The 25,173-nt window shown below is 53.9% G+C and overlaps 1 protein-coding gene across 3 annotated transcripts in view; it reads right to left on the minus strand.

Annotated features, from left to right (window-relative positions):
• The window catches only part of SLC6A6 (solute carrier family 6 member 6), an 88,717-nt gene that overhangs the window by 8,407 nt on the left and 55,137 nt on the right, over nt 1-25,173 (minus strand). For all 3 annotated transcript variants that reach the window (XM_045493928.1, XM_045493930.1, XM_045493929.1), the window contains 8 exons: nt 21,962-22,094; nt 14,313-14,447; nt 13,002-13,105; nt 12,746-12,870; nt 8,631-8,743; nt 4,069-4,206; nt 2,689-2,791; nt 2,013-2,113 (listed from right to left, as the gene is read on the minus strand). In XM_045493928.1, coding sequence (XP_045349884.1) covers nt 2,013-2,113; nt 2,689-2,791; nt 4,069-4,206; nt 8,631-8,743; nt 12,746-12,870; nt 13,002-13,105; nt 14,313-14,447; nt 21,962-22,094 — 952 coding nt within the window. The remainder of the gene's footprint in view (nt 1-2,012; nt 2,114-2,688; nt 2,792-4,068; nt 4,207-8,630; nt 8,744-12,745; nt 12,871-13,001; nt 13,106-14,312; nt 14,448-21,961; nt 22,095-25,173) is intronic.

The raw sequence follows: 25,173 nt of genomic DNA on the forward strand, positions 1-25,173 counted from the left end.
GCTTTCCTTCCCAGAAAGCATACGGTTATAATTACTTCTTCACACATGCTCCCCCGACCTAACTGAATCGTCGAGGGCAAGCAGGACGTCTCTCTTGCTCCCCTGTTTCTCTAACACCTGGGGCAGCTCCAGATGTACACAGCAGGTGCATAATAAATGTTAGCTGCATGGGTGAAAGCCTTTCCTCCCTTCCCCCACTCACCCATCTCCTGACCCCCAGGACAGGGTGCAGACCTGGGTCTTGCCCTGTGGGGGTGTGTCCAGCCCCAAGCCCAAGCCAGTGGCCATCAGTATCCATGAACGGTGGGGTGCGGTGAGCTCTGAGCCCCAAAGCCTGTGCAAAGTCCACATTTCCCTGAGAAGAGCACATAAGGCTGGCTGGGAGGGCCCAGGGCTTCTGTTTCTGGTCAAAATTATAGCATCTCATATATGACCCAGGATTGCCTTGGATGGATCCACAACGTAAAAAGGACTTAAATCTTCATTATCTAATAACTGGGGTTTGAAGGGAAGACAAATCCACATAAATCAGAATTGGTGGCAGGGGAAGGGAGAGCATTAGGCTACAGATACTTTCCTGGGGGCAACTACCGTTTGCCTGGCCCTCTTGTTGCTTCCATCCCTAAGGGTGGCGTGTAGCTTAGATCGGGATGGGGCTCAGGAGAGCGCTGCTCTGGGCTCTCCCAGCACGAGGAAGCTTGGTACCTGCCCCTTCACATTCCTCTTTCCACTAGGGTGACCTCATCCCACCGCCTGGGGATACAGCCTACCTCTGATCTACCCCTCCCTCATCTCAGGGAAGAACGGAGTGGTGACAGGAGGTGCTCACAAACCACTGTCGAGTGAGGACAAGAACACGGGCTCTGAACCCAACTAAATTCATCTCCCACGATAAACTTGCCAGTTATGGTTGCTGGCTGCTACAGCTTATTGCATTTTGTGGGGAAAACATGCACCTCAGATGAGGAGGCCACAGCCATACTAAATGACAGCAAACCTAAGGTTGTCGGCTGTCACTCACCTCTCACTGCAGAGCCTCCTTGCCACTACAAACGGGGGAAACCAGGGCCCCAAGAGAAGGGAGGCACACACTGCGAGTTCATGGCCGTGTTGATTTACTCTGGCCCTGAGAGCAGGGTCACTGAGAGGGCCCGTTCATCCCTCAGCACCTGGTTCCTAAACGCAAGGAACATTTCTGCCATTTGTGCGCCTCATGGCACAAGCCAAGAATGGCCTAGCAGATGTCTTCCCCTGCAATTAGCTCCAAAGCTCACAAGTGGTTTCAAATAATGACAGGGAAGAAGAGGACTTCCCTTCTGCCAGAACCTCTGGGGAAAAGATTGAAATGGAGTGTCTGGGCATGCTCTAACCTGCATTCCAAGATGGCGGGCAAGGGAAACCTGGCGCGGGGGCGGGGGACGGGGGGAGAGGAATGTGGCACATCACTGCCCTTGGGTCCTGGGTGGGTATGAAGCTTCCTTGTTCTTGGGAGAGTCCAGAGCATCTCTTTGCTGGGATTGCCCCTTTCTGGACACAACTCCCACCCTGCCATGGAAACACCACACTTCCAGCGTCTATGACCTCTCTCCATTTGACACCCTAAAGGCCCCTCAATTGGATCAGTGACCCAAACTGAGCTCACGAGCTCCAGAAGGGCTTGGGGAAAGGTTATGTGCTTTGTTGTGGACCCCCTGAATTTCTCGACATGCATGCCCCGACACACCTTCCTCTTCCGCAACGCCTTGCCTTTGCACGGCCCAGGCTGGTTCCTCTGCCAGGAATGCTCTTTCTATTTTCTCTTCCTGACAAGCTCTTACTTATTCTTCAAAACTCATCTCAAGGAACTTTTGGGAGCAGCCTGCTGCCTCACCTCTCCCAGGCAGAGGTGTCACTGGGCTTGTTACAGGCCAGTGCTTGGCAGGTGGTGAGCAAAAAAATGGTTCAGCAGGTGATAAGGTCAAGCCCCATGGACAAAAGGCTAGCACCCACAAGCCAGGCAGGGCAGAACTCACAACACAGAGAACTGGAGTGACCACGGCCCAGCTGTACTTCATCCAGGGCCCAGGCCGGTAGCCAATCATGTCCTCAATACCGTCATAAAGGTTATCGCTGCCTAGGAGAGACGGAGGGAGACAGAGAGTGACACTGTGTCCAATGCCAGCATCTGCCCTGGGAATTGCACAGCAGGGGCTCAAGGGCCACGAGGGGGACTCGGGGGTCTGCTCAAGGTCCCTGCTGCTCAACACCACATAGATCCAAGAGTGGCAGATGTTCATCTGAAATTATGTGAAACTCAAATGTAACTGGGCATCGTATATTTTTGAGGCAAACTTAGGCAGCCCCCAAATCCTGGTGTGGCCAATCCAAGGTCTCAAGAGGATTAAAATAGACCATGTCCAGGTCCCAGAGCAGTAAATCATAGATAGACCCCCCCTGCACAGACAAATTCTGTGTTTCTCAAAACATACAGTCACACCCTGCACCTTTACATTGGGGAGAATATGTCATGTGGCCACAACGATACTATTTCTGTACAAAAGGGGAAGTCTTGAGGGGAAAATGCCAAGTAGGGAAAGCCTTTGTGTTCAACTCAGAGTGAATTCCCCTTCGAATTCTGTTTTGGAAGCTTCTAAATACAGACACCCAAAGAAGAGACTTGAGAGAGTATATGCCAAAGTCCGTACTCACCATATATCCAGGCAATAACAAAACATTCAAAGAATGCAACCCACAAAAGGCATACACCGCTAGCTGCATAGTAGTCAAAGAGTTGAAACACATACATGCCACCCTATGAAGAAAAAAACCAGAGAAGGTTGACTTGTTATTTGGTATCCAATTCCCTTCATATATAAAGAGCTTTGACAGATCAATAAGAAATAGAAAACCCAAGAGGAAAATGGGCACAGACTATGATGACTAGATACATGTGTAGAAAGATGCTCAACTTCATGTTTGACAGATTAGTTAACAAACACAGACAGACAGGGGCGCCCAGCTGGCTCAGTCAGTGGAGCATGTGACTCTTGATCTTGGGGTTTTGAGATCGAGCTCCGCACTGGGTGCAGAGATTACTTAAGAAAATAAAATCTTAAAACACACACAAATACACACAGGAAAATGAAAGCAAAAGATGTTTTCCTCAGTAAAAATGATGGGTTTCCGGAAGCAGGTGCTGAAAACTAACCGGGGCCAACAGAGGATACTTCAGTGAAAGCCAACTGCTCAGTGTGGAGCTGTGATCTGCCTTTGGCGCATGCGTGTGTGCGTGTGTCTGTGTTTCTTAAAGACATTTCTAGAGAAACAGTCATTTGCATTTCCAGTAGGAAAAAGTGGTGATGTGAAACCTGAACGGAGTTTAGGAGCAAATGCAGTGATTTGCTGGAGAATGAGGGGTGGTAGGTGGGGAGGGGGCATAAGACAGCAGGCCCCAGGCCTACGCCAGGCTTCCATGTTCATTTTAGCGCAAGAATCTTTCTTTTCTGCTGCCTCTTCTTAGACAGCTGGCCCACCTCTGCCTTAGACACTGTGCTGTTCCTGCATCTTTTTTCCCTTCTGGATGGAGCCTCCTCAGGGCCCCCACCCACCCTCTGAACAGTGCACACTCCCTGACGACCACACAGGCCCAGCACCGCCGGTGGTATCTACCAGGAGGTCTGCATTTATCTTTTTGAATGTCTCCACCGTGGGTGAAAAGAGCTGCCATTAAAATGGATTTCGGCTGAAGCACCTCTCTCCCAGGCATCCTGGGATGAGGGAGAGCCGGAGGGCAGGGGGTGGCCAAGGTGTTGCCATGGCAACAGGAGAAAGGGTTGGGAAGTCTGGGTCAACTGCTGGGTCCTGAGCTGTCTCCTGCTGCCCGAAATGTAGGCCAGGTCCCTTGGGCAGGGTGGGATCCCTGCACTGGGTGGGGCCAGGAGATAACCCATCTCGGTGCTACAGCCTAGCCACTGCCTCCACCAGTGGGAGGAGGGGCAGTACAGCCTTGGACTGGTCTTTGAAGCATGTGTAGGTCACCAAGAGCCCTGCAAGAGGAGGTCCCTCGGGCCAGGTGAGAAAGCCACCTACCTCCGTCACCATCGCCAGCCCCAGCAAGTAGCTGATGCTACATATGAAGGCGATGAAGATTTCCCGACGGAAACCCTTCCTTAGGAAGGATGGGTAAAGATCGACCAAGGACGTGATCTGTCCTTCGACTTCAACAAACTGCAGAGGAGAAGAGAGTGGTTGAGTCCCAGATGCCCAGCACCTCCCCTCTGCTCAGAGAGGAGACTCCTGGCACTCACGGAGTAGCCTGCGGGGTCAAGACCAAATGTGTGAACGTGGTCTCCTGAACTCTACCTGGGGAGCCCCGCCGGCCGGTCTAGCCACGGTGGGCCACACACAGTCCTCCAAATATCCCGCACGTCTGTGTCTTTGGTTCAGAATGCCTTTCCCTTGTCATTTAAGACTTCACTCAAGAATGATCACTTCTCTGAAGCTAATGCTGACCCTCACCTTCTCACACTTGCTGGCACATATGCATTGACACAAACACCTCCCCCCATCTTGGTCTTGGTCCTTTCTGACACCAAGGGCAGTGCCCCCTCGTCTCTGGGCCTGGAGTGCCCAGGTGGGCTAGGCACATGTGGTTGCTCAGTGGACACATGAAGAATGAATGGGTAACTCAGGGCAAGTCTGGACCCCCATTTTCCCATCAGATTCACACAATGGCTTTAGCTCTGTGGGGAACGTGGATCCACGAGGAAATCCTGCACACCTAAGCGCCCACGTGTGTGAGCCACATGCTAACTGTGACCCCAGGAACCCGTCCCTGGGCTCCCAAAGGTAAGGAAACCCATTGAAGAGGCCCTTTCTTGGGTAATGTGCTAGGATGATTCTCAATCTTTCTAAATCTTTCTAACATGTAACTTGGAGACGGAGCCAGATCATTACATGGAGAGCTGCCTCTGTTAAAATGCAGCAGGAAACTCTGTCCTGTGGACGCTTATTGTCATGGATGTAACCAGTGCCCGATGGACGGGTTCCACCCTTCTGCGGCTACTGGTCTGGGCAAAGACTCCTCCTCTACCTCTATCTTTGGGGCAGAAGCATCGGAGCACAATCTAGAAATGAAGCTTCAGGACCGAAGGGCACGTAGAAGCAGTTTACATTTGGGTGACTACTGCCAAAATGCTTTGCCAGCCAACATACCCTCCAAGGCCGGTCTGTCTGATTCCTTTAAAAGTCGAAAAGCTAAAGCCTTGACCCTTCTGTTCTTTCATCCGAGAGAGGCATTTGGGAAGGATGTTTCCCCAGCATTCCTACAAGAGAGATCCCACCACTTATTCCTTTGGGATGCATCACAGGAGGATCAAGGGATACAAACCGGGAGCGAATCCCTTTCATGGCTGAGAGGGGCTGGAGAAATGATCCTTTGTTGCCAGGAATTCAGGGAAAAGAGGAGCGAGAGGCTCTTGAAAGGGGCCCAAAGAGGAGGGGCTGATGTTTTGACCTCAGACTGATGTGTCAGCCACAGAGTTTTCAACCTAAATTGCCACTGAATTACAGCAAACCTGCGGCCCAAACATTAAGCTTCAAAAGGAGTTAAAGACAAAGGTTCTTTCCTTTTTGAGATGGGGAAATTAAAGGCAGGAAGGTCCGGTGTCACTGTGGGGCAGGGTCAACACCAGCACACGCCCCTCATTTCCAAGCTCCCTTCCCTTTCTGGAGAACCCCAGCCCCAGCCCTCAGCCCTGCTCCACCGGCCTCTTCAGACCTCCCTCACTTAACAGCTATGTGACCCTGATTTCTCCAAATGTCCGTCTGTCTCCCCTGTAAAATGGGAAGGTCTTGCCTGCTCAGCAGGGAGGCGGACAAAGATGTGAAATCACAAGAGTAAGCTGGTAATTGGGTGATTGCTGCAAACCCATGTCAGGGGATGAGTGAGCTCCAGGGAGATGGGGGCCAGCTCTCTCCTCCACCGGTGCTGCTTGTTATCTCGTGCAAGCATCTGCCTCCACGTGCATGCCACCCCCACCCCATCTCACCAAGAAATACGCAGTGGTCCCTAAGTCAAAGAGCGCTCCCTGCAGATGCCAGACATCCTGGGGTGGGGAGGGGGGGCACACTCCATCAGTGAGAGGCCTCTGCCTGAGGTTGGCTATGGATCTCTGCACTTCCATGAGAGGAAGCTATTTGGGGGGGAACTCCAAGATAAGGCCAGGAGGGATGAACTAGCAGGTCAGGGAATGGGTAGCCCCAGAACCAAGCCCATTCCTGAAACCAGCTGTGCGTGGCCTCGGCCGATCCCTTGTTCTTGCTCAGCCTCAGTTTTCTTGGCTCTACAGGGCAACAGTTGTACCCAGCTGTAGAGACGCTGCAGATTAAAGAGTTTACATATATATATACAGGACAGGGAAAGGGCCCCAGAATGGGGAGTTGTATTTAATGGGGACAGAGCTTCGTTTTAGGAAGACACAAAGGTTCTGGGGGCGGGTGGCGACGATGGTCACACAACAACGTGAATGTACTTCATACCGCTGAACTGCATGCTTAAAAATGGTTCAGATGGTCCATTTCATGGACCATTTTGCCACACACATACATAAAAAGCCCGACATGAAGACTTGCCCACAGAAACACCTCGCAGGACAGCGCTCTGACTAGATCACGGTGCTGGTGGGGCATGAAGCGGTCACCAGCATCTGCAAAACCTTCCCCCCCACCATCTGCGAGCTCACATTTAGCAAATAGATGCAAAGGAGGGATTCCAACCTAGGCCATCAGACCCCTGAGACATTATGTTCTAGCTCCCTGGGTTCAAATCCTACTCATGCCCTTCGTGGGATATCAGTTAGGCAGGTCATTTGAAGGGCTCTGAGCCCTGAGTTCCAGGTTCTGAGTGGAAAGGGTGCCGGCTCCCTCTGAGACTGGCTTGGAGAGCTCACCAAGATTCCCTGAGCCCGTTGGCCACCATGAGGCCTGGCTCAGAGGTGTGCCTCGCCAGCCAGGCCCCACCTGCCTCCCAGGGAGAAAACTTAATATAAACCACCTCCACTCCCTCAGGAAGCAGCTTCCTTGGCCCAAGAGGCCCATTTTGGGCCCATGGAGACGTCACGCTTTGTCATTTATTAACCACTCTCTGTTTTTGTTTTTTGCTTTCACTTAGAGCTTTGGAAGAAGTTATAAAAGCCATTTGCTTGGGGCCTCTGAAGGCCAAACTCATTAGCGAGAGATGATTAATGGACTCCTCTTGCTGTTTATACAGCTCAAGCCCACCAACAACTACACAAGTATTTTGTTTTCAGTCTCCCAAATGTTTCCACTCTGTCTTCTCTGCTAATCCTGGTCCCCTTCCTGCCAAATCCTTCACTCTGTTCTTGACCTTGCTGGCAGACTGCCTCCTCTCCTCTGCCTGACCTTCTAAGACGTTCCTCCTATCTGGTTCTGAGTCCACAGGGACTCACCCTGGGCAGCGACTTTGAGGCTGCTGCCCATGGGGTGGGTGGTGAAGCCCTCTCCTGAACTGGCAGCAGGCCTCTGGACCAAAGGTTTCCCATGAGGCAGCCAGATACCCAGACCGCACAGAAGGCCGCAAAGTGCCTGCCTTTCAGCGATGGACCTCAGATGATGGCCCCGGGGTGGTGGCACCGTGTGCAGGGCTCTGGTCTGGGCATACCACCAGCCCACCCTGCGCATCCTAACTCTCCACTCCTGGAGCACGCCTGCCCTCTCAACTGTCATCTTGAGACAACCCCAAGGAAAATACACATATCTCCAAGGGAACTCTGTTTTCCAAGCACCACGTGCTGCTCTGTATCAGGCACTGTGCCTGGTACTTCATACAAGGCAATGTGGGTATAATCACACCCATTTACGAGATGAGAAAACGGAGTCTCAGCGAGGGGAGGGAATGTGCCCAATGTCATACAGCATGGGGGCTTGGAACTGTTACTCCGAAGCCAGTCTCAGCCCCTGGTTGGCTCTCACTGACACACCCCATGGAGGTCTGAGCCCTGGAGGGGCGGGACACAGGGGTTCAGAAGTGCAGGAAAATAGTGTTGGTATAGATGGAGTCGTGCCTTGGGAGGGCAGAAGCTGGGCTGGCCAGAGGACAGGGTGGGCCTGAGCGAGGCTCCCCAGCGCTGGAGGATCATGGTTTCACTCCGTGGGACACTACTCACATGCGCCAGGAATCACAGAACACCATGTGTGGTTTGGGCTTCTCTGGCTGCACTTAGGACAATCAGTGACAGCTTGGGCAGGCACTGTCGCCCCTTCCCTGAACTGCCTGCCATGTCCTGGGCCCCCGTGTGGACCCTCCACGGAACACATCATCATCACCACTTGGCCTTGACCTTCTATTTCCCGTCTTTAGTTTCATTTTAACCACATGCCTCAGGTATCCATTTCCCCTTGCTGGGGCCAAAGACCCGAGCTTTGGGGCAGACGTCCTCCTCCTGTTGCCCTGAGGCCTTTTCTACCCCTGGGGTCTTGGAGGAACCCTTGCTGGCTGAAGCTGGTGCAAGTCTGATGTGAGGGCGGGAAGGGAGTGACAGTGTCATACACGGCATGATGAAGGGCACCTTCCCAGAACCACACTCCCCCGGGCACTCCCTCTGTACGGCGTCCCCTCGATCTGGACATACCTGGCTATCCAGTCCAAGCAAGAGAAGCATAATAAAAAAGAGAATGGACCAAAACGTGGGCAGCGGCATCATTGTCACAGCTTTTGGGTAGGCAATGAAGGCCAGGCCAGGACCTAAAGGGAAGAGAAAATGGGGAGGGGCAGAGGGGGAGGCACATCAGTGACCCGGCCACCCGGGGCACTGGAGCTCACACAAAGACACTCGGGACTGAGGCGGTGTCCCAAACCCCAAATGCAGGGAGGAGCCAGGTCTGAATCTGTGCCTGGGGGAAGAGCCCAGGCCTGCCTCCCTTTCGGATGGGGTGCACTGGGGCTCAGGTGGGGCCCCGTTTTAGCATCTGTCTCCTATGCAGCAGTACAAGTGGCCTCACACACCAGAATCCGGCAGACCTGGCCATTTGGGGGCGGGAGATGGGACCGAGCCTGGGACCCAGTCTGCCGGCTTGGAAAAGGAGGGCTCCCCAAACCAGAGTAACCAGGCCAACGTTTGCTGGAAGGAAGCAAAGGGGGAAAGATCTGGTTATCGGACTACCGAAGGCCCCGTTGGCAAAGAAAAGGTTTCTACTTCTGAGTTAATGACTAAAACATTGTGAAAGAATACAGAACCATGCCCTGCAGGGCAAACCTTGCTTCAGGGGTGCGTCTGTGCACCCTACTGAGCAATGTCAGAGGCAAGGCCCAAAGCTAGAGGGAGGTGTGCGTGGGGCAAGACCCCAGGCTCCGGAGACCCGAGACTTCCATTCAGGTCTCACTCCACCTTCTCTTTATGTCACCACGCACCCCTGCAGGGACCTGCTTCCCCACCTGAGAAGGGAGGGGCAGGATCCAGGAAATGACTCCCAAGGAGACTTCTCGTGCTCAGATTCTCAGATGCTGAGCCCACTTCCCTAGAAAAGGGCTTCTGGTTTCTGAGGAGGGGACTCGGACAGAATCTGGAGGCCCGGCGTGGGAGACGGGAGCCCCGCCAGCTCAGGGGGCACCTTTCTGCCTGGAAACATTCCAGAGACATAGAGAAATGTCTCCTCCTGTCTCCGGCGCGTCTGGGGGGAGAAGCCAGGGGTTAAGAACTGAGCCAGTGGTTAAGACCTGTGGTTCTAAGAGGCGGCAGCAAGCAGCAAAAGAAAGGAGGCCTGAAAGGACCCGGGCTGAAAAAATAAAGTAAGATCCACAACTTAAAAAAAATAAATGAATAAAAATAAAATAAAATAAAATAAATAAATAAATAAATAAATAAATAAATAAAAAAGGTCAAGAAATGTGAAAACAAAAAGGGCTAGAGGCCAGGATATTTAGAGCAGATATCAGAAACCAAATGACTAGCTGAAGAATGAGAAAAAAACAAAACAAAACAAAACACAACAACAACAACAAAAAAACCACCAGAAAAAAAAAAAAAAACCCAACCCAAAAAACCTTTAAAATAAATTGGAGCCAGAAACCGCACAGTGGGGCGTTAACCACAAATGTGGCAGGCAAGGGCGAGTCCTTCTACTGTCCAGAGTCTACTCGGGTATCCTCAGGCGGCGATGGTAGCAAATCCCACGAGAAGTGGTAGAAGGGGCGGTCCTACCAAAACCCCAAAGTCCAAGCTGCAACGGAAGCCCCATGTGCACCTCGCTGGGGCCCCCCTGGTCCCCCTACACGTCAGCTCTGGCCCGACTGGTAAGCGTCACTGCGTGTGGATTCAATTCCAGCCGACTGCGAGACAGATGTAAAATGGGGCCCCCCAACCCCCACCCGCCACCCGCCGCCCACCTCCCGCCGCCCGCTGGGGCCTGGGGGAGGTTCTCAACACGCTCGTTTCTGTATTTCAGTTTTGCCTTTCTCAAGCCAGCCTCTGGGAGAGGGTCTGAGCATCTTTCTCTAAAAGCGCACGGGGAACTATAGAGAGAGAAGTCCATGTGAAATCACGCAGCCGCTCCGAGCACCAATGCATGCCCCTCCGCGAGCAGAGAACGCGCCACTGCACGTGCCGTGTATACTCCGTTCGGCCAAATAATTATCTTGTTCAAATGCACTTCGCTCAATATGGTGCTTGTTAAAAGCTTATTAGAGAAATAATCACCCTTGAGGTATCTGTCAGCTGTTCAGACATCACCGTGGGGAATAAACAACAAGGTCTTTGAAGTGGACAGGAGGAAGAAAACAACTTAGGGTGATGATATATACACATATAAAAGTACCTAGTTGTCCACAGAGAAAGATCTATTTTAGATATCAAGATATACATATATATACACATATATATATATATATACATATATATATGTGTATATATATATATATATCCCACCACCAATTCACTCCATGCTCCTGGCGATCACAACTGCTTTGCAAGCCCTCAACTGAAAAAAGCCGCTGCAAAGAAGCTGCAAATGGTCTTCCCCTCATCACTGGACCTGCCAAACTCCCAAGTGGATGTGGATCTTTCTGGAATTAACTTTCTGTGTCCTCAGTCCCTGGCCTGCTTCTTGGGGCCCTTGGGGAAAGGAAGCTATGTCTGATGGTCCGACCTGGGACTGGGGGCCAGCGGAGAGATGCGTGGGCTTGCCACACTTGTCCTGCGACACTGCGGGGCGGGCGGTGGGGAGGGGGCAGGGAACGTCTTTGCCAAGCAAGGATGAAAGCAGGGCCCACGGGCTCTGAGGTCAGAGAAAGTCAGAGGAGCTCAGATGCGTTCTCACACAGGGAAGACCAGAATTATCACGTGTGTCCAGGGTGAGTGGGAAGGCAGGAGACAGAGGACGTCCTCGTGGCAGAGGGGCCTGTCCAGGAGGTGGCGGGCGCCCTGTCCAGGAGACCCCAACTCGGATCCTGATCAGCCCGAGCAAGGCCCTTGCTCTCAAGCCACTGGTCTCCTCATCTGCAGAACAGACGTCTAAATGCACAATGCTGAGGTACCCCTGACCCCCAACGGTAGGGTTCTGTGGCTGAGAAGCCAGGACGCCACCCTGTTTCCAACAAGGGCCAGGGCAATGCCATGGCAAGGGCTCTAGCTATGCCTGACTCTGGTCTGTGGTGGTCCCTGGAGTTAGGACACTAGGCTGTCCTCTGGACCTGAGAGGGGCCTCAGCCCAGGACCCTCGCCTCTCTCCATGTGGGCCCAGAGAGGTTGTGAGAAATCGAGAGGTCGGGTGCAGCAGAGGACATGTACAAAGTTACCAAACCTTCCAGGCAGCTGATGAGCACCCACCCAGTGAATGGGCAGGACAGGAGGGAGGTAGAGAAGCCACAAAGATAGCCCTTGGGGAACTCGGGAGCCTGCGGTTCCTGTTCCCATATCCAGGCCACTGCAGTTCTATGGCTGCAGTTCCAGGACTTAGCACTTCCAGCAGCAAGTCCTAAAATACTGTGGTTCTGAGGCTCTAGGATTCTAGCAACTGAAGACTTTGTCATTTTCAGGTTCCAGAACCACCTTCCTGGAGCTCCAGGATCCCAGCCTAGGATCCCAGGCTTTGCAGAGTTCACGATTCTAAGACTTTCCTCTACTTCCGGAAGGAGTACCCCACCAACAGGGCCCCACGCCTCCAGGGGGTGACACTGTCCCCACAAACTACCCCCAAACTGGGTCTGTCATGGTCCCAGCGGGCGACCGCCATGCCCACCGTCTCTCTCCCACCCCACTGCCTACGGTGGTGGCTGACACAGGGCAGACTCCATAAATCAATAGCATCGGTGGAATGAATGAATGGGTTTGCTAGAGGGAGCGCGCTGGGAGCAAAGTGCAAAATACAGAAACCAAAGCTGAGAAGGTGGTGATGGAATGCCGACTGGTGGCTGGCTTGGGCCTGAGTTAGGAAAGTGGTTTCTGTTGCTGAAACCAGGAGTTTGCTGGGGAAGGAGAGGGAGGGAAGACCACACAAGAGTAGCTAAGTATTCCCCCAACTTAACCAACCCCCATGTTTCTGCTAGCCCCTTGGGCCAAATTGCAAAGTGCTTAAAATTTAGCTTTTGTACTCTTTGATACGTGGGGGACATCTTGGTGGGGGGGGGTCCGTTTCGGAAACCAGGCTCGTCCCCCCCCAAAGCCCCCTGGGGTCTGGCTTCATGCCTGCAGTACTTGGCTTACACACTAGGTGGCAGTGCCCACCACCACTGCCACCAATACCACCATACCTGACTCAGCCACATCAGCAATGTCCACCCCTTGCTCTTGTGCCATGAAGCCCAGGATGGAAAAAATTGCGAAGCCAGACACAAAACTGGTACCACTGTTCAGGCATCCCAGCAGCATACAGTCCCTAAGTTACACATATGTCAGGGAGCAAGTTAATTCACAACACAAGGAAGCCACGCTCCCTACTTCTTCTCTTTTTTTTCTTTAAACATCATCATTTCTAAGGTTTACCAGGCCCGCTGGCGCGACACTTGCCTGTACGAGTTGTACTTGTACTTGTTGTAGCTCCCCAGAGAGGTCATGGCCCCCAGGCAGATGGCGTAGGAGAAGAATATTTGGGTCCCGGCATCAATCCATACCTATGGGGGTTGGGGTGGGAGTGGTAAGGAGAGAGAGAAGGGGCCGTTAGGACCAGCTTCCTGGAGGGGGCGGTGCGGGCCCTGGGCACCTCAAAATGTGCAGACTCTTGACTGCAAGGAGAGCATTTGTGCTGGAATCCAAGGCGTCTTTGAAGGCAATACTGAGCTGCAAGGAAGCCCAGAAGTCAAAGAAACCCCCAGTCACTGAGCGTCAGGATTAGGAGGATGGACTTTTGAAGCAGACAGATCTGAATTCCAACTATGAAATGATCGTGGGCAATAGGGACTCCCGCCTGGAGCCTCAGTTTTCACATCTGTACCATGGGCTCCACTGCCCTGACGCACAGCACTATCATGCCTATTTTCGGAAAATAGATTCAGCCCGGTGCAGGCACAGGGCAAGACCGTGAAGTCAAGGCCACTATTGTTACCGTAACTGCTATTGTCCGGGGACCCCCGAGTTGGAACGGGGAGGACTCCCGAACGGATTATGCAGGCAAAGCTGCTCTCCAGAACTTTCCTTGAGCAGCTCCCGATGGCCACAAAACTGCCTTCCCAGCTGTCCTCTGATGTTGGCCAAGCCCCCTCTCACCTAGGAGAGGGCGAGAGGGCAGTGGGGAGGAGACCCAGAGCAGCACAGGACCTTGAAGGCAACTTGAAGGTTGAGGATCCCGGGGACAAAAGGTCCTCAAATGGTCCAGTAAAACATTGTAGGGTGTTCTCCAACCTCCCGCGGTCACATGGCTGACTGCCAGGAGCCAGACGTTCAGTATCTGCCCCCTGACCTTCCAAGAGCTCATCACCAACTCTGAATTCCGACCTCGGCCAAGGAAGCCAGAAGCGGCAGTCCTGAGCCGGCTCTCCCATCCCCACGAGGCAGCCCTCTCGGCCACTGCGGGCAGAGGCCAGGAGCGAGGAGGAGGCTGGCTCCTGAGACCAGCCCCCCTTACCTGGCACAGGGCCGGAAGAAGACTATAACTGGCTGGCCTCAGGAGGCCTCGACATGAAAAGATACGCCCACAGCGGGAAGGGCCCATGTGCACGGTGAACAAACTGCCACGGCCCAGCGGAAAAGTACTGGAGCCGGACGGCCCGACCAGATGCGTGTGCCCAAGAACTGCGGAAACTGGGCCGCCAGCTTCGCTTCCCCGCACCCTGCCCTGCCTGGCCCCGGGTGGGAGGGAGGACAGGCGGCCTCCTGGTGTACCTGTGGGTCCTCCAGGCGGCTGATGTCGGGGTACAGATAAAACTTGATGCCTGCGCCTGCACCGGGCAGTGTCAGTCCACGGACCAGCAGCACCAGGAGCATGGCGAAGGGGAAGGTGGCCGTGAAGTAGACAACCTGTGAGGGACGAGAGGGATTCAGGGGGGCCCGTGGCCTCACCTGCTGCTGTCACATTCCAGCATTCCCTCCGGAGCCGAGGGTCTGGAGCTGAGCCTGCTGCTTCACTTGCTGTGTGACCTTACACATATCGTTTAACCTCTCGGGGCCTCAGTTGCCTCACCTGTAACCTGGGTATCACACAAGTACTCACCTCACAGATTTACTGAGATTCAATGAAAGCAATCCTATGAATATTTACTGAACATCTAGGCCCTGGAAATAGAGCGGTGGACAAGGCAGAAAACAAATCCCTGCCCTCACGAACAGACACTCTTGTGAGTAAAGAAGGAAAATGGAAAGTAAGAGTGTGAACTATCAAGTGTATGTGTAAAAGGCTGACCCCAGTGGTTGGCATGTGACACTCAGTACGTGTTAGCTAACATTACAACTGTTAGTACGACTCTTGTGGTTCGGGATCAGTTAAGTGTGGGTTCAAATCCCAGCTCTGTCCCCTCTCTTGCTGGGTGGCATTGGCCATCATGCTTAACCTTTCTGGGACTGTTCCCTCATGTGTCAGTGGAGACAAAAGTAATAAAAGACCTCTGTCAAAAGCTGAGGTGAGTGCCTGGCACTTCGGTGCTCGAGAAATGGGGCCTGTTGTTGACTCTGATTTTGTAGGAAGGACACGAGAACTTCTAGGAGGAGAAGAAGTCTCTAAAGCCCCTTGGCCAGGAGATGGGGAAGAGCCTCCACTCCCTTGGGACCGTGGGAGGCCCATGGCCTTCCCTGGATCACACAGCACATCCCAGGCAACCTAAGGCCAATTGGAGGTGGGGACCAGAGACGACCGAGGCTGTGCCGTGCCATTGCCAAGGGCCTGCCCTCCATATCCTCCCCTGTCCTGAGAACACTGGTCTTCAAACACCCTGCGGCCTCAGTCCTCTTAGATGGATTTCCCAATCTTTTCCTTCAACCCGAGAAGTTTCCAGGCAGGGTTTATGCCTGGGAGGGGCTCAGAGGCGCACGGCTCTGAACAGACAGCGAACTCCTGGTACTTCCAGCAGGACACTGGCTGAATGAGGACTCCCCAGGCCTGAGCCCACTTCGTGCTCACCACACCCCCCCTAAACTGGTGTGCTGGCCACCGTGCTGACGGAGGAGGAACCGAGGCTCAACAGGGCTTGAAGACTTGCCCAGGTCATCTAAAGAGCACAGGACCTGCACCCAGGGCCCGTGGAGATTAACCACCTCGCTCTGAGCAAAGGCATGAGGTATTTCACTTTGCCGATGGAGCACATACAGAAAGGTCATGTTGACCACCTGAAATGCTAAGACGAGGTCGCAGAGCCCCTGACTCCCTCGGGACCTCAGAAAGGAACGACTATGTAGCCAATGCACCCATTTTACAGGTGAGGAAACAGACACCCAGAGAGCAGGATGAATGTATCTGTGGTGCTGGGGGGCGGGGGCAGTGCTAGGTTACTGCAGCCAGAAGTGCCCAGGTGGGTAACAGATGCCAATGGAGGGTGACAGACCCTGAACCCCACCGATCTGGAAAAGGAACCCTCACTGGAGCACAGTTCTTGGATAGCCAACATCCCTTTGAGTAGAAATAACTAGAAAGGGCCTCTGGAAAAGGGCAAGAAAAAAGCTCTCAGGACCTGCCTGGCTCAGCTGCCCTCAGCCAGTACTGCCAACCAGCATTTATCGAACGCTTACTGTAAGCCTGGTACTATTCCAAGTGCAGTAACTTCTATACTTAGTTGGTCCTGCCCTACCCTAGCCCTTTGAGGTAGGTTTCAGTCCTATTTTCGTCTTTTTTTTTTAATGTTTATTTTATTTTTGAGAGAGAGAGAGAGAGAGAGAGAGAGAGAGTGTGAGCAGGGGAGGGGCACAGAGAGAGAGGGGGAGACACAGAATCCGAAGCAGGTTCCAGGCTCTGAGCTGTCAGGACAGAGTCCAATGCAGGGTTCCAACCCATGAGCTGTGAGATCATGACCTGAGCTGAAGTTGGGATGCTCAACCAGCTGAGCCACCCAGGCGCCCCGTGTTCATCTTGAAGGTGAGGAACTGAAGCCTTTGCTCAGAGCAAGGTGGTTAATCTCCACGGGCCCTGGGTGCAGGTCCTGTGCTCTGTAGATGACCTGGGCAAGTCCACTGCTTGCCCACACAGGTCACACAGCACTTAAGAGGCAGAGCAATAAAAAGCCCTTCTGTGGGGCACCTGGGTGGCTCAGTCGGTTAAGTGTCCCACTCTTCTGTTTTCGGCTCTTCTGTTTTCTCACAGTTGTGAGATCGAGCCCTGAGTCGGGCATCATGCTGAGCATGGAGTCTGCTTAAGATTCTTTCTTTCTCTCTCTCTCCCTCTCTCTCCCTCTCCCTCTGCCCCTCCCCTGCTCGCACTTGCCCTCTCTCTCTCTCTCTCAAAAAAAAAAAAAAAAAAAAAAAAGTCCTTCCAAGTCTGGCAGTTTATTCAATCCTTCCAACGACCCGAGGAAGGCTGGACTCCCCAAGGGCACAGGTTGAACTTCAAGCTCAGTGACTGGCTTGCTGTCAGACCTTGAGCAAGCTACTGTCCCTCTCTGGGCTTCATTTCCCCACAAGCTGAAGCCCGCCGAAGTGGGAGGCTCAGGCCAGATGAGCTCTGAAGTTCCCTCCAGCCCTGCCACCCCAAGGGGAAGGGTAGAGTGGTGTGGGTCACCCAGGCTGGGGTTTGCGTCCCACCTCCGCCACCTCCCAGCTGGGTGGTTTGGCCTCAGCTTCCATCTGTATGGGGAGGATTAAGGGAGCTGACCTCACCTGCCACCCTCAGGGAACCTCGGCAGTGATCCTGGTGACCCCAGGTGAAGGGCGGGCCCTACACCTGTCTCTGCAGCTCCCTCCCGGGATGCCTTTGCTCCATCAAGGCCTCAGTTTTCCCAGCAGAGAACCCTCCCAATTTCCCAAGGACCAGAAGGCAGATGCAGAGGGCGGAGGCAGGCCAGGAAGCCACAGAAGGGGTGAAAGAAAGAAACCCAGCATGCCCCCCTCCAGGCCGCTCCTCCCTTCCTGCAGACAGGCCCCCGACCAGTTCCCAACTCTGGGCCCTGCTGTGGGCCACACCCTGGGCCTGGTGAACAACAGCTGCTGACAGCACGCTGTCCCCAGAGGGCGGCCACTTCAAAGCCAGCTGGGCCCCACCAGGCTGGGCAACCAGGCTCTGGCCAGAGGGCTTTGTGTCAGGGACACAGGAAACCACCCAGGGATGGGGGTGGCTTCCCTTGTTTTCACATATTACATTTGTTTAACAAGCACTTAAGTAGCACTTACTGTGTGCCAGGCACTCTACTAAGCTTTATGTGTGTTACTCATTTAATCCTAAAGGGGTCGGTACGTGTATCACCTGCATTTTCTAGATGAGAAGACTGGCCCAGAGAGGTTGATGTCAGGTGCCTGGGGTCACAGAACTGGTAGGTGGCAGAGGTGGGACTTGATCTAGGCCAGCTGACCTCAGAGTCCCGTGTCTTTTGTGTGCGTGCGTGTTATCCCTGTCCCTCCCCCAGTCCAGACCAGGACAGCCCCACCTGATCACAGCCCCACCTAGTCACCCCACTTCATCTGCCTTTTTGGAAAGCCACCCTTGTTTTGCAGAACTCGCTGCTCTGAGGACAAGCCCCTGAGACCCATTCTCTCAACTTTTCCGTGACTCCCCCGGGATCCTCACGGGAGAGGCTGGTGCCAGCCGCCGCCAGTGGGCCTCTAGTGGTGGCCCAGCAGGCCTTGCCACGGGACGTGGTATTTTTCCACTCTTGCTGGCAAGCTCATGGTTCCTCTGAGCCCTTGATCCAAAAGCCCTGTGGCCCAACTGCCCTGGAAACTTGAGAGGACAACTCTTCTTCACTCCCCTAGGGACGGTGGAGAGAAGGTGGTCTGCAAGGCAGGAGGGAGACAGGTTAGTCTCCCACTGCCCTGAACTTCCCTTGGGGGGAAAGGCCTGGGGAGCTGGGGTCCCTCAGCCCAGAGATGGAGGTCCGAGAGGTAGGGCCATGAGTCTGTGCCCAGGACCTAGGCAGGCCCTGAAGGCTTTCACAGCACCCCTGTGTGTGTGAGGGCAGCATCACGAACTCATTTCACATAAGCGGAAGGACGTGCCCAAAGTCACGCAGCCTGTGGGACCGAAACTGAGATCCCAAACCACATCTGACTCTGACTGCCACCCCTTTGTTTCTAAGAGCCAGACGGAAGAGCTGGCGATGGAAGGGTGCGGCCTCAGACCACGTTTGTGCTCCTGTCTGCCCACGAATGTGTTCCCCTTCGGGTCCATGGCGCCGTACTTCCTGTGTGAGGGTCTAGACTTGCGTCACCTTCTTGGACCTGAGGCTCTGTGAGCAGGGACATGCCTGCCTCATGCCCCACTGCACCATCAGGCTAGCACAGGTTAGGGCAGGCAGCAGGTGATGGTTAGGGGGTGGAAGAATGCAGGGCGCCGAGCTTGGCAGCTGGGCTGTCTGGGTTCAAATCCCAGCTTGTCCGCAGACACCTCAGAACATTAGGATGGTTAAATGAGCTAATAAACAGCACTGAGAACAGTGCCTGGTGATGTGTGTTACACAGCATTTGCTGCCATTATCACGGTTTGTTGAATGAATTAAGCCCCAGCATACCTGGGCCACGGCTCAGATCCTTGGAATGCCGACAATTTACAAAAAAGGGAACTGAGGCTCAGAGAGGCAAAGTGACTTGAACTTGGGTCCTGAGCTGCCCAGGCCCTCCCTCCGTCCACCCCCTCCCTACCGGACCAGTGTCAGCCACTGAAGCAGGGCCATGCCAGGATGAGGCCTGCCCTGCTGCCCATGGGCCCAGCCCCCACAGCGGCCATGAACCTGGTCTGTGGCCAGGGCTGAAAGCCATGGCTGGCGGCCGGCGGCGGGCGGACAGGCAGGCAGGCTGTAGAGCTCAAGGAAGTCCACAGAGCCTTACTGTGTTTGTCTTGGCTTCTTTGGGCTGGCCCAGGCCCTGCTATTGTTCTGGGAGCCATGCCCGCCCCTCAGGGGCCTGGAGCTGTGTGAGGAGGAGGTTGTCTCCAGGGGTGGGGAAGGGTAGGGGACCTCTGTCAAGTCACGTCTTCAACTGGCCACAGTTGCAGCCTGGTACCCTCCGCTTTTCGCTTTGATTCTATTGTCTTGCCTGCTGTTCCTGCGAAACATCAGCTTCCTCCATCAGACTGGGGGCTCCCCATAGGTCTGGATCAGATATACCTCAGGGCCTTTGCACTGGCTGTTCTCTCTCTTTAGAATTTTTTTTCCTCCAGATATCCACATGGCTTACCTCTCACTTCCTTCAGACCTGTGCCCCAAAGTCACCTTCTTGGTGAGCCTGCCTGGCCGCCCTATTTAAAAGTATACCCCAACACTTCCTATTCTCCTTCACCACACTGTCCTTTAACCACCATACTCTAGTCACCACCTGACTCCTATATATTTCACACATTCACCTTGTCACAACCAGCAAATGTGTCAGCTCCTGGAGCACAGAGATGTCTGTCTGTCTTGCTGACCCCTGCATGTCCCCCGGCCCCATTCCTACAATATGACCTGACGAATAGTAGAGGCACAAAATGGACAGATGCATAAGGAAACGATCATGTCTCCAGCATTGCTCAAGAACACTGCTCCATAGAAACTTCCTGAGAAAAACTCATCTCCATGTGGGGAAACGGAGGCCCAGTGAAAACAGGATTGGTATTTACTGTACCATCTGAGACAAGCATCATGCTGGCTAACGTAACACTTCTTGTTTGAACCCTCGCTTCCACCCGTTCTGTAGATGAGAAAACTGGGGCTTCAAGGTGAGGCAGTACCTTTGAACAAGCCACCTAACCTCTCCCAGCTTAGTTCCCTCACGTTTGAAGAAAGGCGGTGAGGAAGCAGCTTGCACACAAGACGGAGGAGGAGGTGGGGTGTCACGGGGGAACGCGCTCCCTGAGGCATTGTGTGGATTGCTCGAGGGGCCCTCTTCCTGCCTGTCCCGGTGGGGCAATGCTGGCCAGGGGTGCTGTGTGTGGACATTTCTGAAGCCTGGCCTGCTTCCTTTCTGGACGGGGTTTTAGGACTGCAGGATGGCTCCGAGCACAGAAACAGGCAGAGGGTGTGTGGGGCTGGGCAGGCCCCCACGCCAGAATCCTTCCCATTCTGCCTCTGCCATCCTGGGCACCCGGATCTTGCCCTGAAGGAGATGCTGGGATCCATTCAGATCCGTGATTTCACTTCAGGGGCTCTTCATCCAGAGACAACAGGGTCTTTCATTTAAATTCCGGTGCAGCAAAGGCCCCTTCTCCAAACAACTTTACCACCCACTGCCCACTGCTGTAACTCGAATGCCACCTTAACATACTCGCTTGACCTTTGGGGGCTTTTGGACCTTAAAGAGATTTTCCCCCATCGAGATGCAACTGATAGGAGGGAAATGATAGGTGGGGGACATGTAAAGGCAGATAAGCCAACACCTTCACTATGGCCTAGAGCCTGGCCGAGGCACGGGCTCACACCTCTGATCATGACAGAGCCCTCTGCACTGACCTGAGATGGCAATGACCATGATGCCGGCCAGTGTCTTGGTTAATCAGGTAATGGTTTAGCTCTAACTTTAACAGGTAACATTTTAATCATAGGCTGACATTTTCACGATGGCCAATACACCAGCCCATACCTAAAACCTCAATTATAAGCTAACATTTTAGTGATCAGCTACTACCTCTGTTAATAGCTAACAGTCTAGTCATTGTGTAACATATTAAATCAGCAGAGAATATTTCAGTGATGGCTAACATTCTGGTTAACAACTAACATCTTGGTTATGAGCACATGACTTAATCTTATCGGCGAAAGCTTTCCTTGATAACTAACAACTCAGTTTCCGGCTGAAATGTCACTGGTAAGATGATTCAGTGCATCGGACTTAGCAGCAAAACTCCCGGTCAGTGCTTCTCAAACCCTCAGTGAGCATTTGGATTATCCGGGGATGCTGTTCAAATGTGGGTTCTGATTCTGCAGGTGTGGGGGAGGCCCATGGGTCTGCATTGCCAGCAAGTTTGCGGGAGATGCTGCCCATCAGGGCGCATTTTGCAGAGACAGGGTCTGTGCTGTTAGGGACTGGCTGAGAATTGACAATCAAGCTGCCAGCTCACCTTGCTTGCAGCTAACTTCACAGTTACAAAGCCAACGTCGGATATCTGCTAACAGCTACGCTTGGCCGTGGGAGCCAGTGATTATGGGAGCTTGTACAGGCGCCACAGAGCCCACTGCCCGATTTTCAGGAATTGTGTTAGCTCATTGTGAAGCCCTTGGTAACTTGAAGTCAGACATGGTGGGAGTATTTCCACCACGAAGTGGGCAAATACCACAAAGCAGGGCCTGATTTTCTTTTAGGGGACTGCTCTGTCGCACACACCAGCACTTTGGTCTGGGCTCTGCGTCCAAGCGGGAGGGTCTGGGAGGGGGGTAGGTGGAAGATTCTCTGGGCTGAGGCAGGGGAGAGACAGAAACACCACTCACTTTTCCCGTGGACTTGACGCCCTTCCAGATGCAGAAGAAACAGACCAGCCAGACGAGGAGAAGGCAGAGAGCAAGGTCCCACTTCAAGGAGCCGGGGTCGTCGATTCCAGAGGACAAGCTCAGCACATTGCGCCTTCAAGCAAACAAAGCCGCAAGTCAGTCGGGCCGGCCCTGGGGCAGCGAGAGCCGAGGCCGAGGCGCCAACAGGCTGGGGTTGAAACCCCGACTCAGGCGCCATGTTTCCACAAGGCCTCTCGCCTCTCCAAGCCCCGGAATCGCCATGGGTCTTTGAAGCAGCTCCCACCCAGGCCACAGGGCTGTGGAGAAGTCAACAAGGAGATAGATTCGGACTCCTACGTCAGGCGAACCTGGGTTCAACCCAGTCTGGCCTCAGGCAAGTTAAGTAAACCTCCAAGCCTCAGTTTCCTCATCTGTAAAATGGGTACTAATTCCTGTGGATCGATTCTTAGTAGACCCTGCTTCAGTGCCCACCGAGGGCCAAACACTGGGTTCAAACTTGGCTCTACAGTGTAATCACTAGGCTGGTTACCCAAACTCCTGGACCTGAGTCTCCTCATTTGTGAAATGGGAATGACTACCCTCCCCCAACACTCTGTCCCATCCCTCTTATTCTATTCACCCCTGTTCCTTATCCGGATCTCCACTAGAACGTAAGCCTCACGAGGCTTCTACATGCGGCTGCACAGCACTTTATAGAGATTGGTGTTAAAAGAAAACCCACACAAAGTACTAACTACAGGGTCCGGGTGTAACCAGCATTGGGTAAACCTGTTTCTGTCCTGGCCTTGAGATGCCCAGAGTAGGTCCTGGTACCTAAGCGATGCTGGTTTCCTCCCAACCCCCAGCAGGGTGGTGAAGGTCTTGGGGGTGGGGGGGTGGGGACAGGTAGACGGTCTGAAGGCTATTCAGCTCAGAGCACCCACCCTCCCTGCCCGGCATCACACAGCAGAGGCTGGGTCCTTGGGAGTCCAAGAGACTTACTGACCTGTGGAAGATGCATAGAAACACCTACTCACAGACATATCTCTGCAGGGCAGATGCCGTCTGAAGTCAGGGTGGGGCAGCACTGGGTGCTGACGGCCAGAAGCCACACATGGTAATGCCAAGAAACTGTCCTATTGTCCCGGAGCCCTGATACTGCAGCAGTGACCAAGGGCAGGCACACCGAGCCCAGGGACGTCAGCCCTGCCTGCCACTCCACCAGGGTCCCTGTCTGCTGAATCCCCGGGCTGCTGACCATGGGAGCCAGGGAGCTCGTGCTCCCCTGGGAAAAATCTGGTTCCCTCCTGTTCTAACCAAAGTTTGCTCCTGGTTTCAAGGCCACACTCAAGCAAGAGAGGCAGAGAGGGAGTGTGACTTTGTGCCCTAGGCTCTCTTCTGTAAAACGCAGGTAACAGCTCCTGCCCCCATGCTGCTGCCTGGCAAAGCATTCCAGACCATTCCCTAGCTCTCAGCCAGCCTGTGGGAAGTTCCCTGTGGTCAGGGCTCTGGGTCTCAGAATGCCTACTGGGCCAGATGTGTCATTGCTTTTCCTTCTTTTTTCCAGAGTCAACATGAGGACCTTGAATAAATCCAAGATGCCCCTCTCAATTGGCATTCGACCGAGGCCTTTCTTTGGGTCACTGCCATGGTCCCAGCACCTACAAGAGCATGTGGCACATAGTACAGCCTCGATAAATACCTGTTGAGTGAACGAACCAGGGACTCAGCTGAGGCAGCTGGCAAGTTCACATGGCACTCTGGACCAATCCATGCAGTATTACCATTAACGCACCTTAAAAGGGGGCAGCTTTCCTACCCTTTTCTTGATGAGAACCCTGACATCAAATGGCCTCCCCTCTGTCACCCACAATGGTGTGCTCATACCATCCACAAGGCCTTTTCAATTCATCTCATTTGATTCAAGGACTAAGGTCACTGGCCCCATTTTACAGATGGGGAACACCAAGGCACGGAAGACCCAATTGCCCACAGACACACAGCCAGCAGGTGACGGTGTTACCACCCTGTACTCAAGCCTGTCTGACTCCAAAAGCCCGCACTCTGTGGACTCCCCCATGCTGCTCCTCTGGCAAACAGAGAATAGAGCTTAAACTTTAAAAAGAATCTGTCCAGTCCCTGCTATGGGCCAGGGTCACCTGAAGCCTCAGGCCAGGGGGCATCCCCCGTGAGGCAGGCTGTCCGCCAGACGCATCCCGGCTGGGGCCCTGCCAAGCACGTGGATCTGGCGGCTGCAGCTGCCTGAGAATAAAAAGCCTTTCCCACAGGCTCCAGAGCTCAGCGCCTTCAATGAAGGCCCGGGGCATGCTGGGCAGCGGCCCAAGGCTTCCTTGTGAATGGGCAGCGTCACAGGGAGAGTGCTTTTCCACCTCCACACCTTTGCACACCCTCTGCATTGCCAGCCACGCGGCCCTCGGGCTTCCAGAGAAGCCTTCCCTGCTGCCCCACAGACCACCAGAGTCCCTGTCCGTCTTGCAGCTTCTATATGTGGCTGCACCGAGTGTCACCCACGGGTGAAAAGTCTGTCTTGCCTACCAGGCTCCAAACATCCCAAGGACAAGGATCTCACAGGCAGGTACACAGTAGGTGCTCAGCTAACGCTGAGGAGGTGCCCGGCCTTTTCTGCTCTCCTAAGGGCAAGCCGACCGAGGAGCTTGAAACCCCAGAGCTCAGAATCTGACCACACCACGGCCAGCCGGTTCACGGATGCCCTTTCGACCTTCTCCCCCTCCTGTGCCGGGTAAACCCCTGGTGCCCATGACAGACGGGAGGCTTGCTCTGGGCAGCTAGCTGAGCAGCTACGGAAGCCACAACAAATAAGGAAACTGAGTCTCCGCTGCTGGCAGCGAATTCCCTAAAGGAGCTGGCGACACCTGCAGCGACACTGTTAAAGGCACGTGCTCTTGGATCCGGCAATACTCCGTTCCTAAGACTCTCTCCTGTAATTACTCTTGCACGTGTGGCCACCGACGGGGTCCACCCCAAGCTATTCATCGCAGCAGCGTCTGCAGGGCCGACGCCTGGACGCCACCCAAATGGCCCTCAACAGGGGCTCCGCAGGGGCAGGGAAGACACACAGTGGGATGCGCCACGGCCCCTAAGACAATGGGAAAGCTCCCTGGATGCAGATAAGGAACATAAAACAAGTGAGCAAAGCAAGGTGGACAGCACTGTGGCATGCTCCCTATTGT

Source organism: Leopardus geoffroyi, chromosome A2 (assembly GCF_018350155.1).
Source record: "Leopardus geoffroyi isolate Oge1 chromosome A2, O.geoffroyi_Oge1_pat1.0, whole genome shotgun sequence".
NCBI classification, from domain to species: domain Eukaryota; kingdom Metazoa; phylum Chordata; class Mammalia; order Carnivora; family Felidae; genus Leopardus; species Leopardus geoffroyi.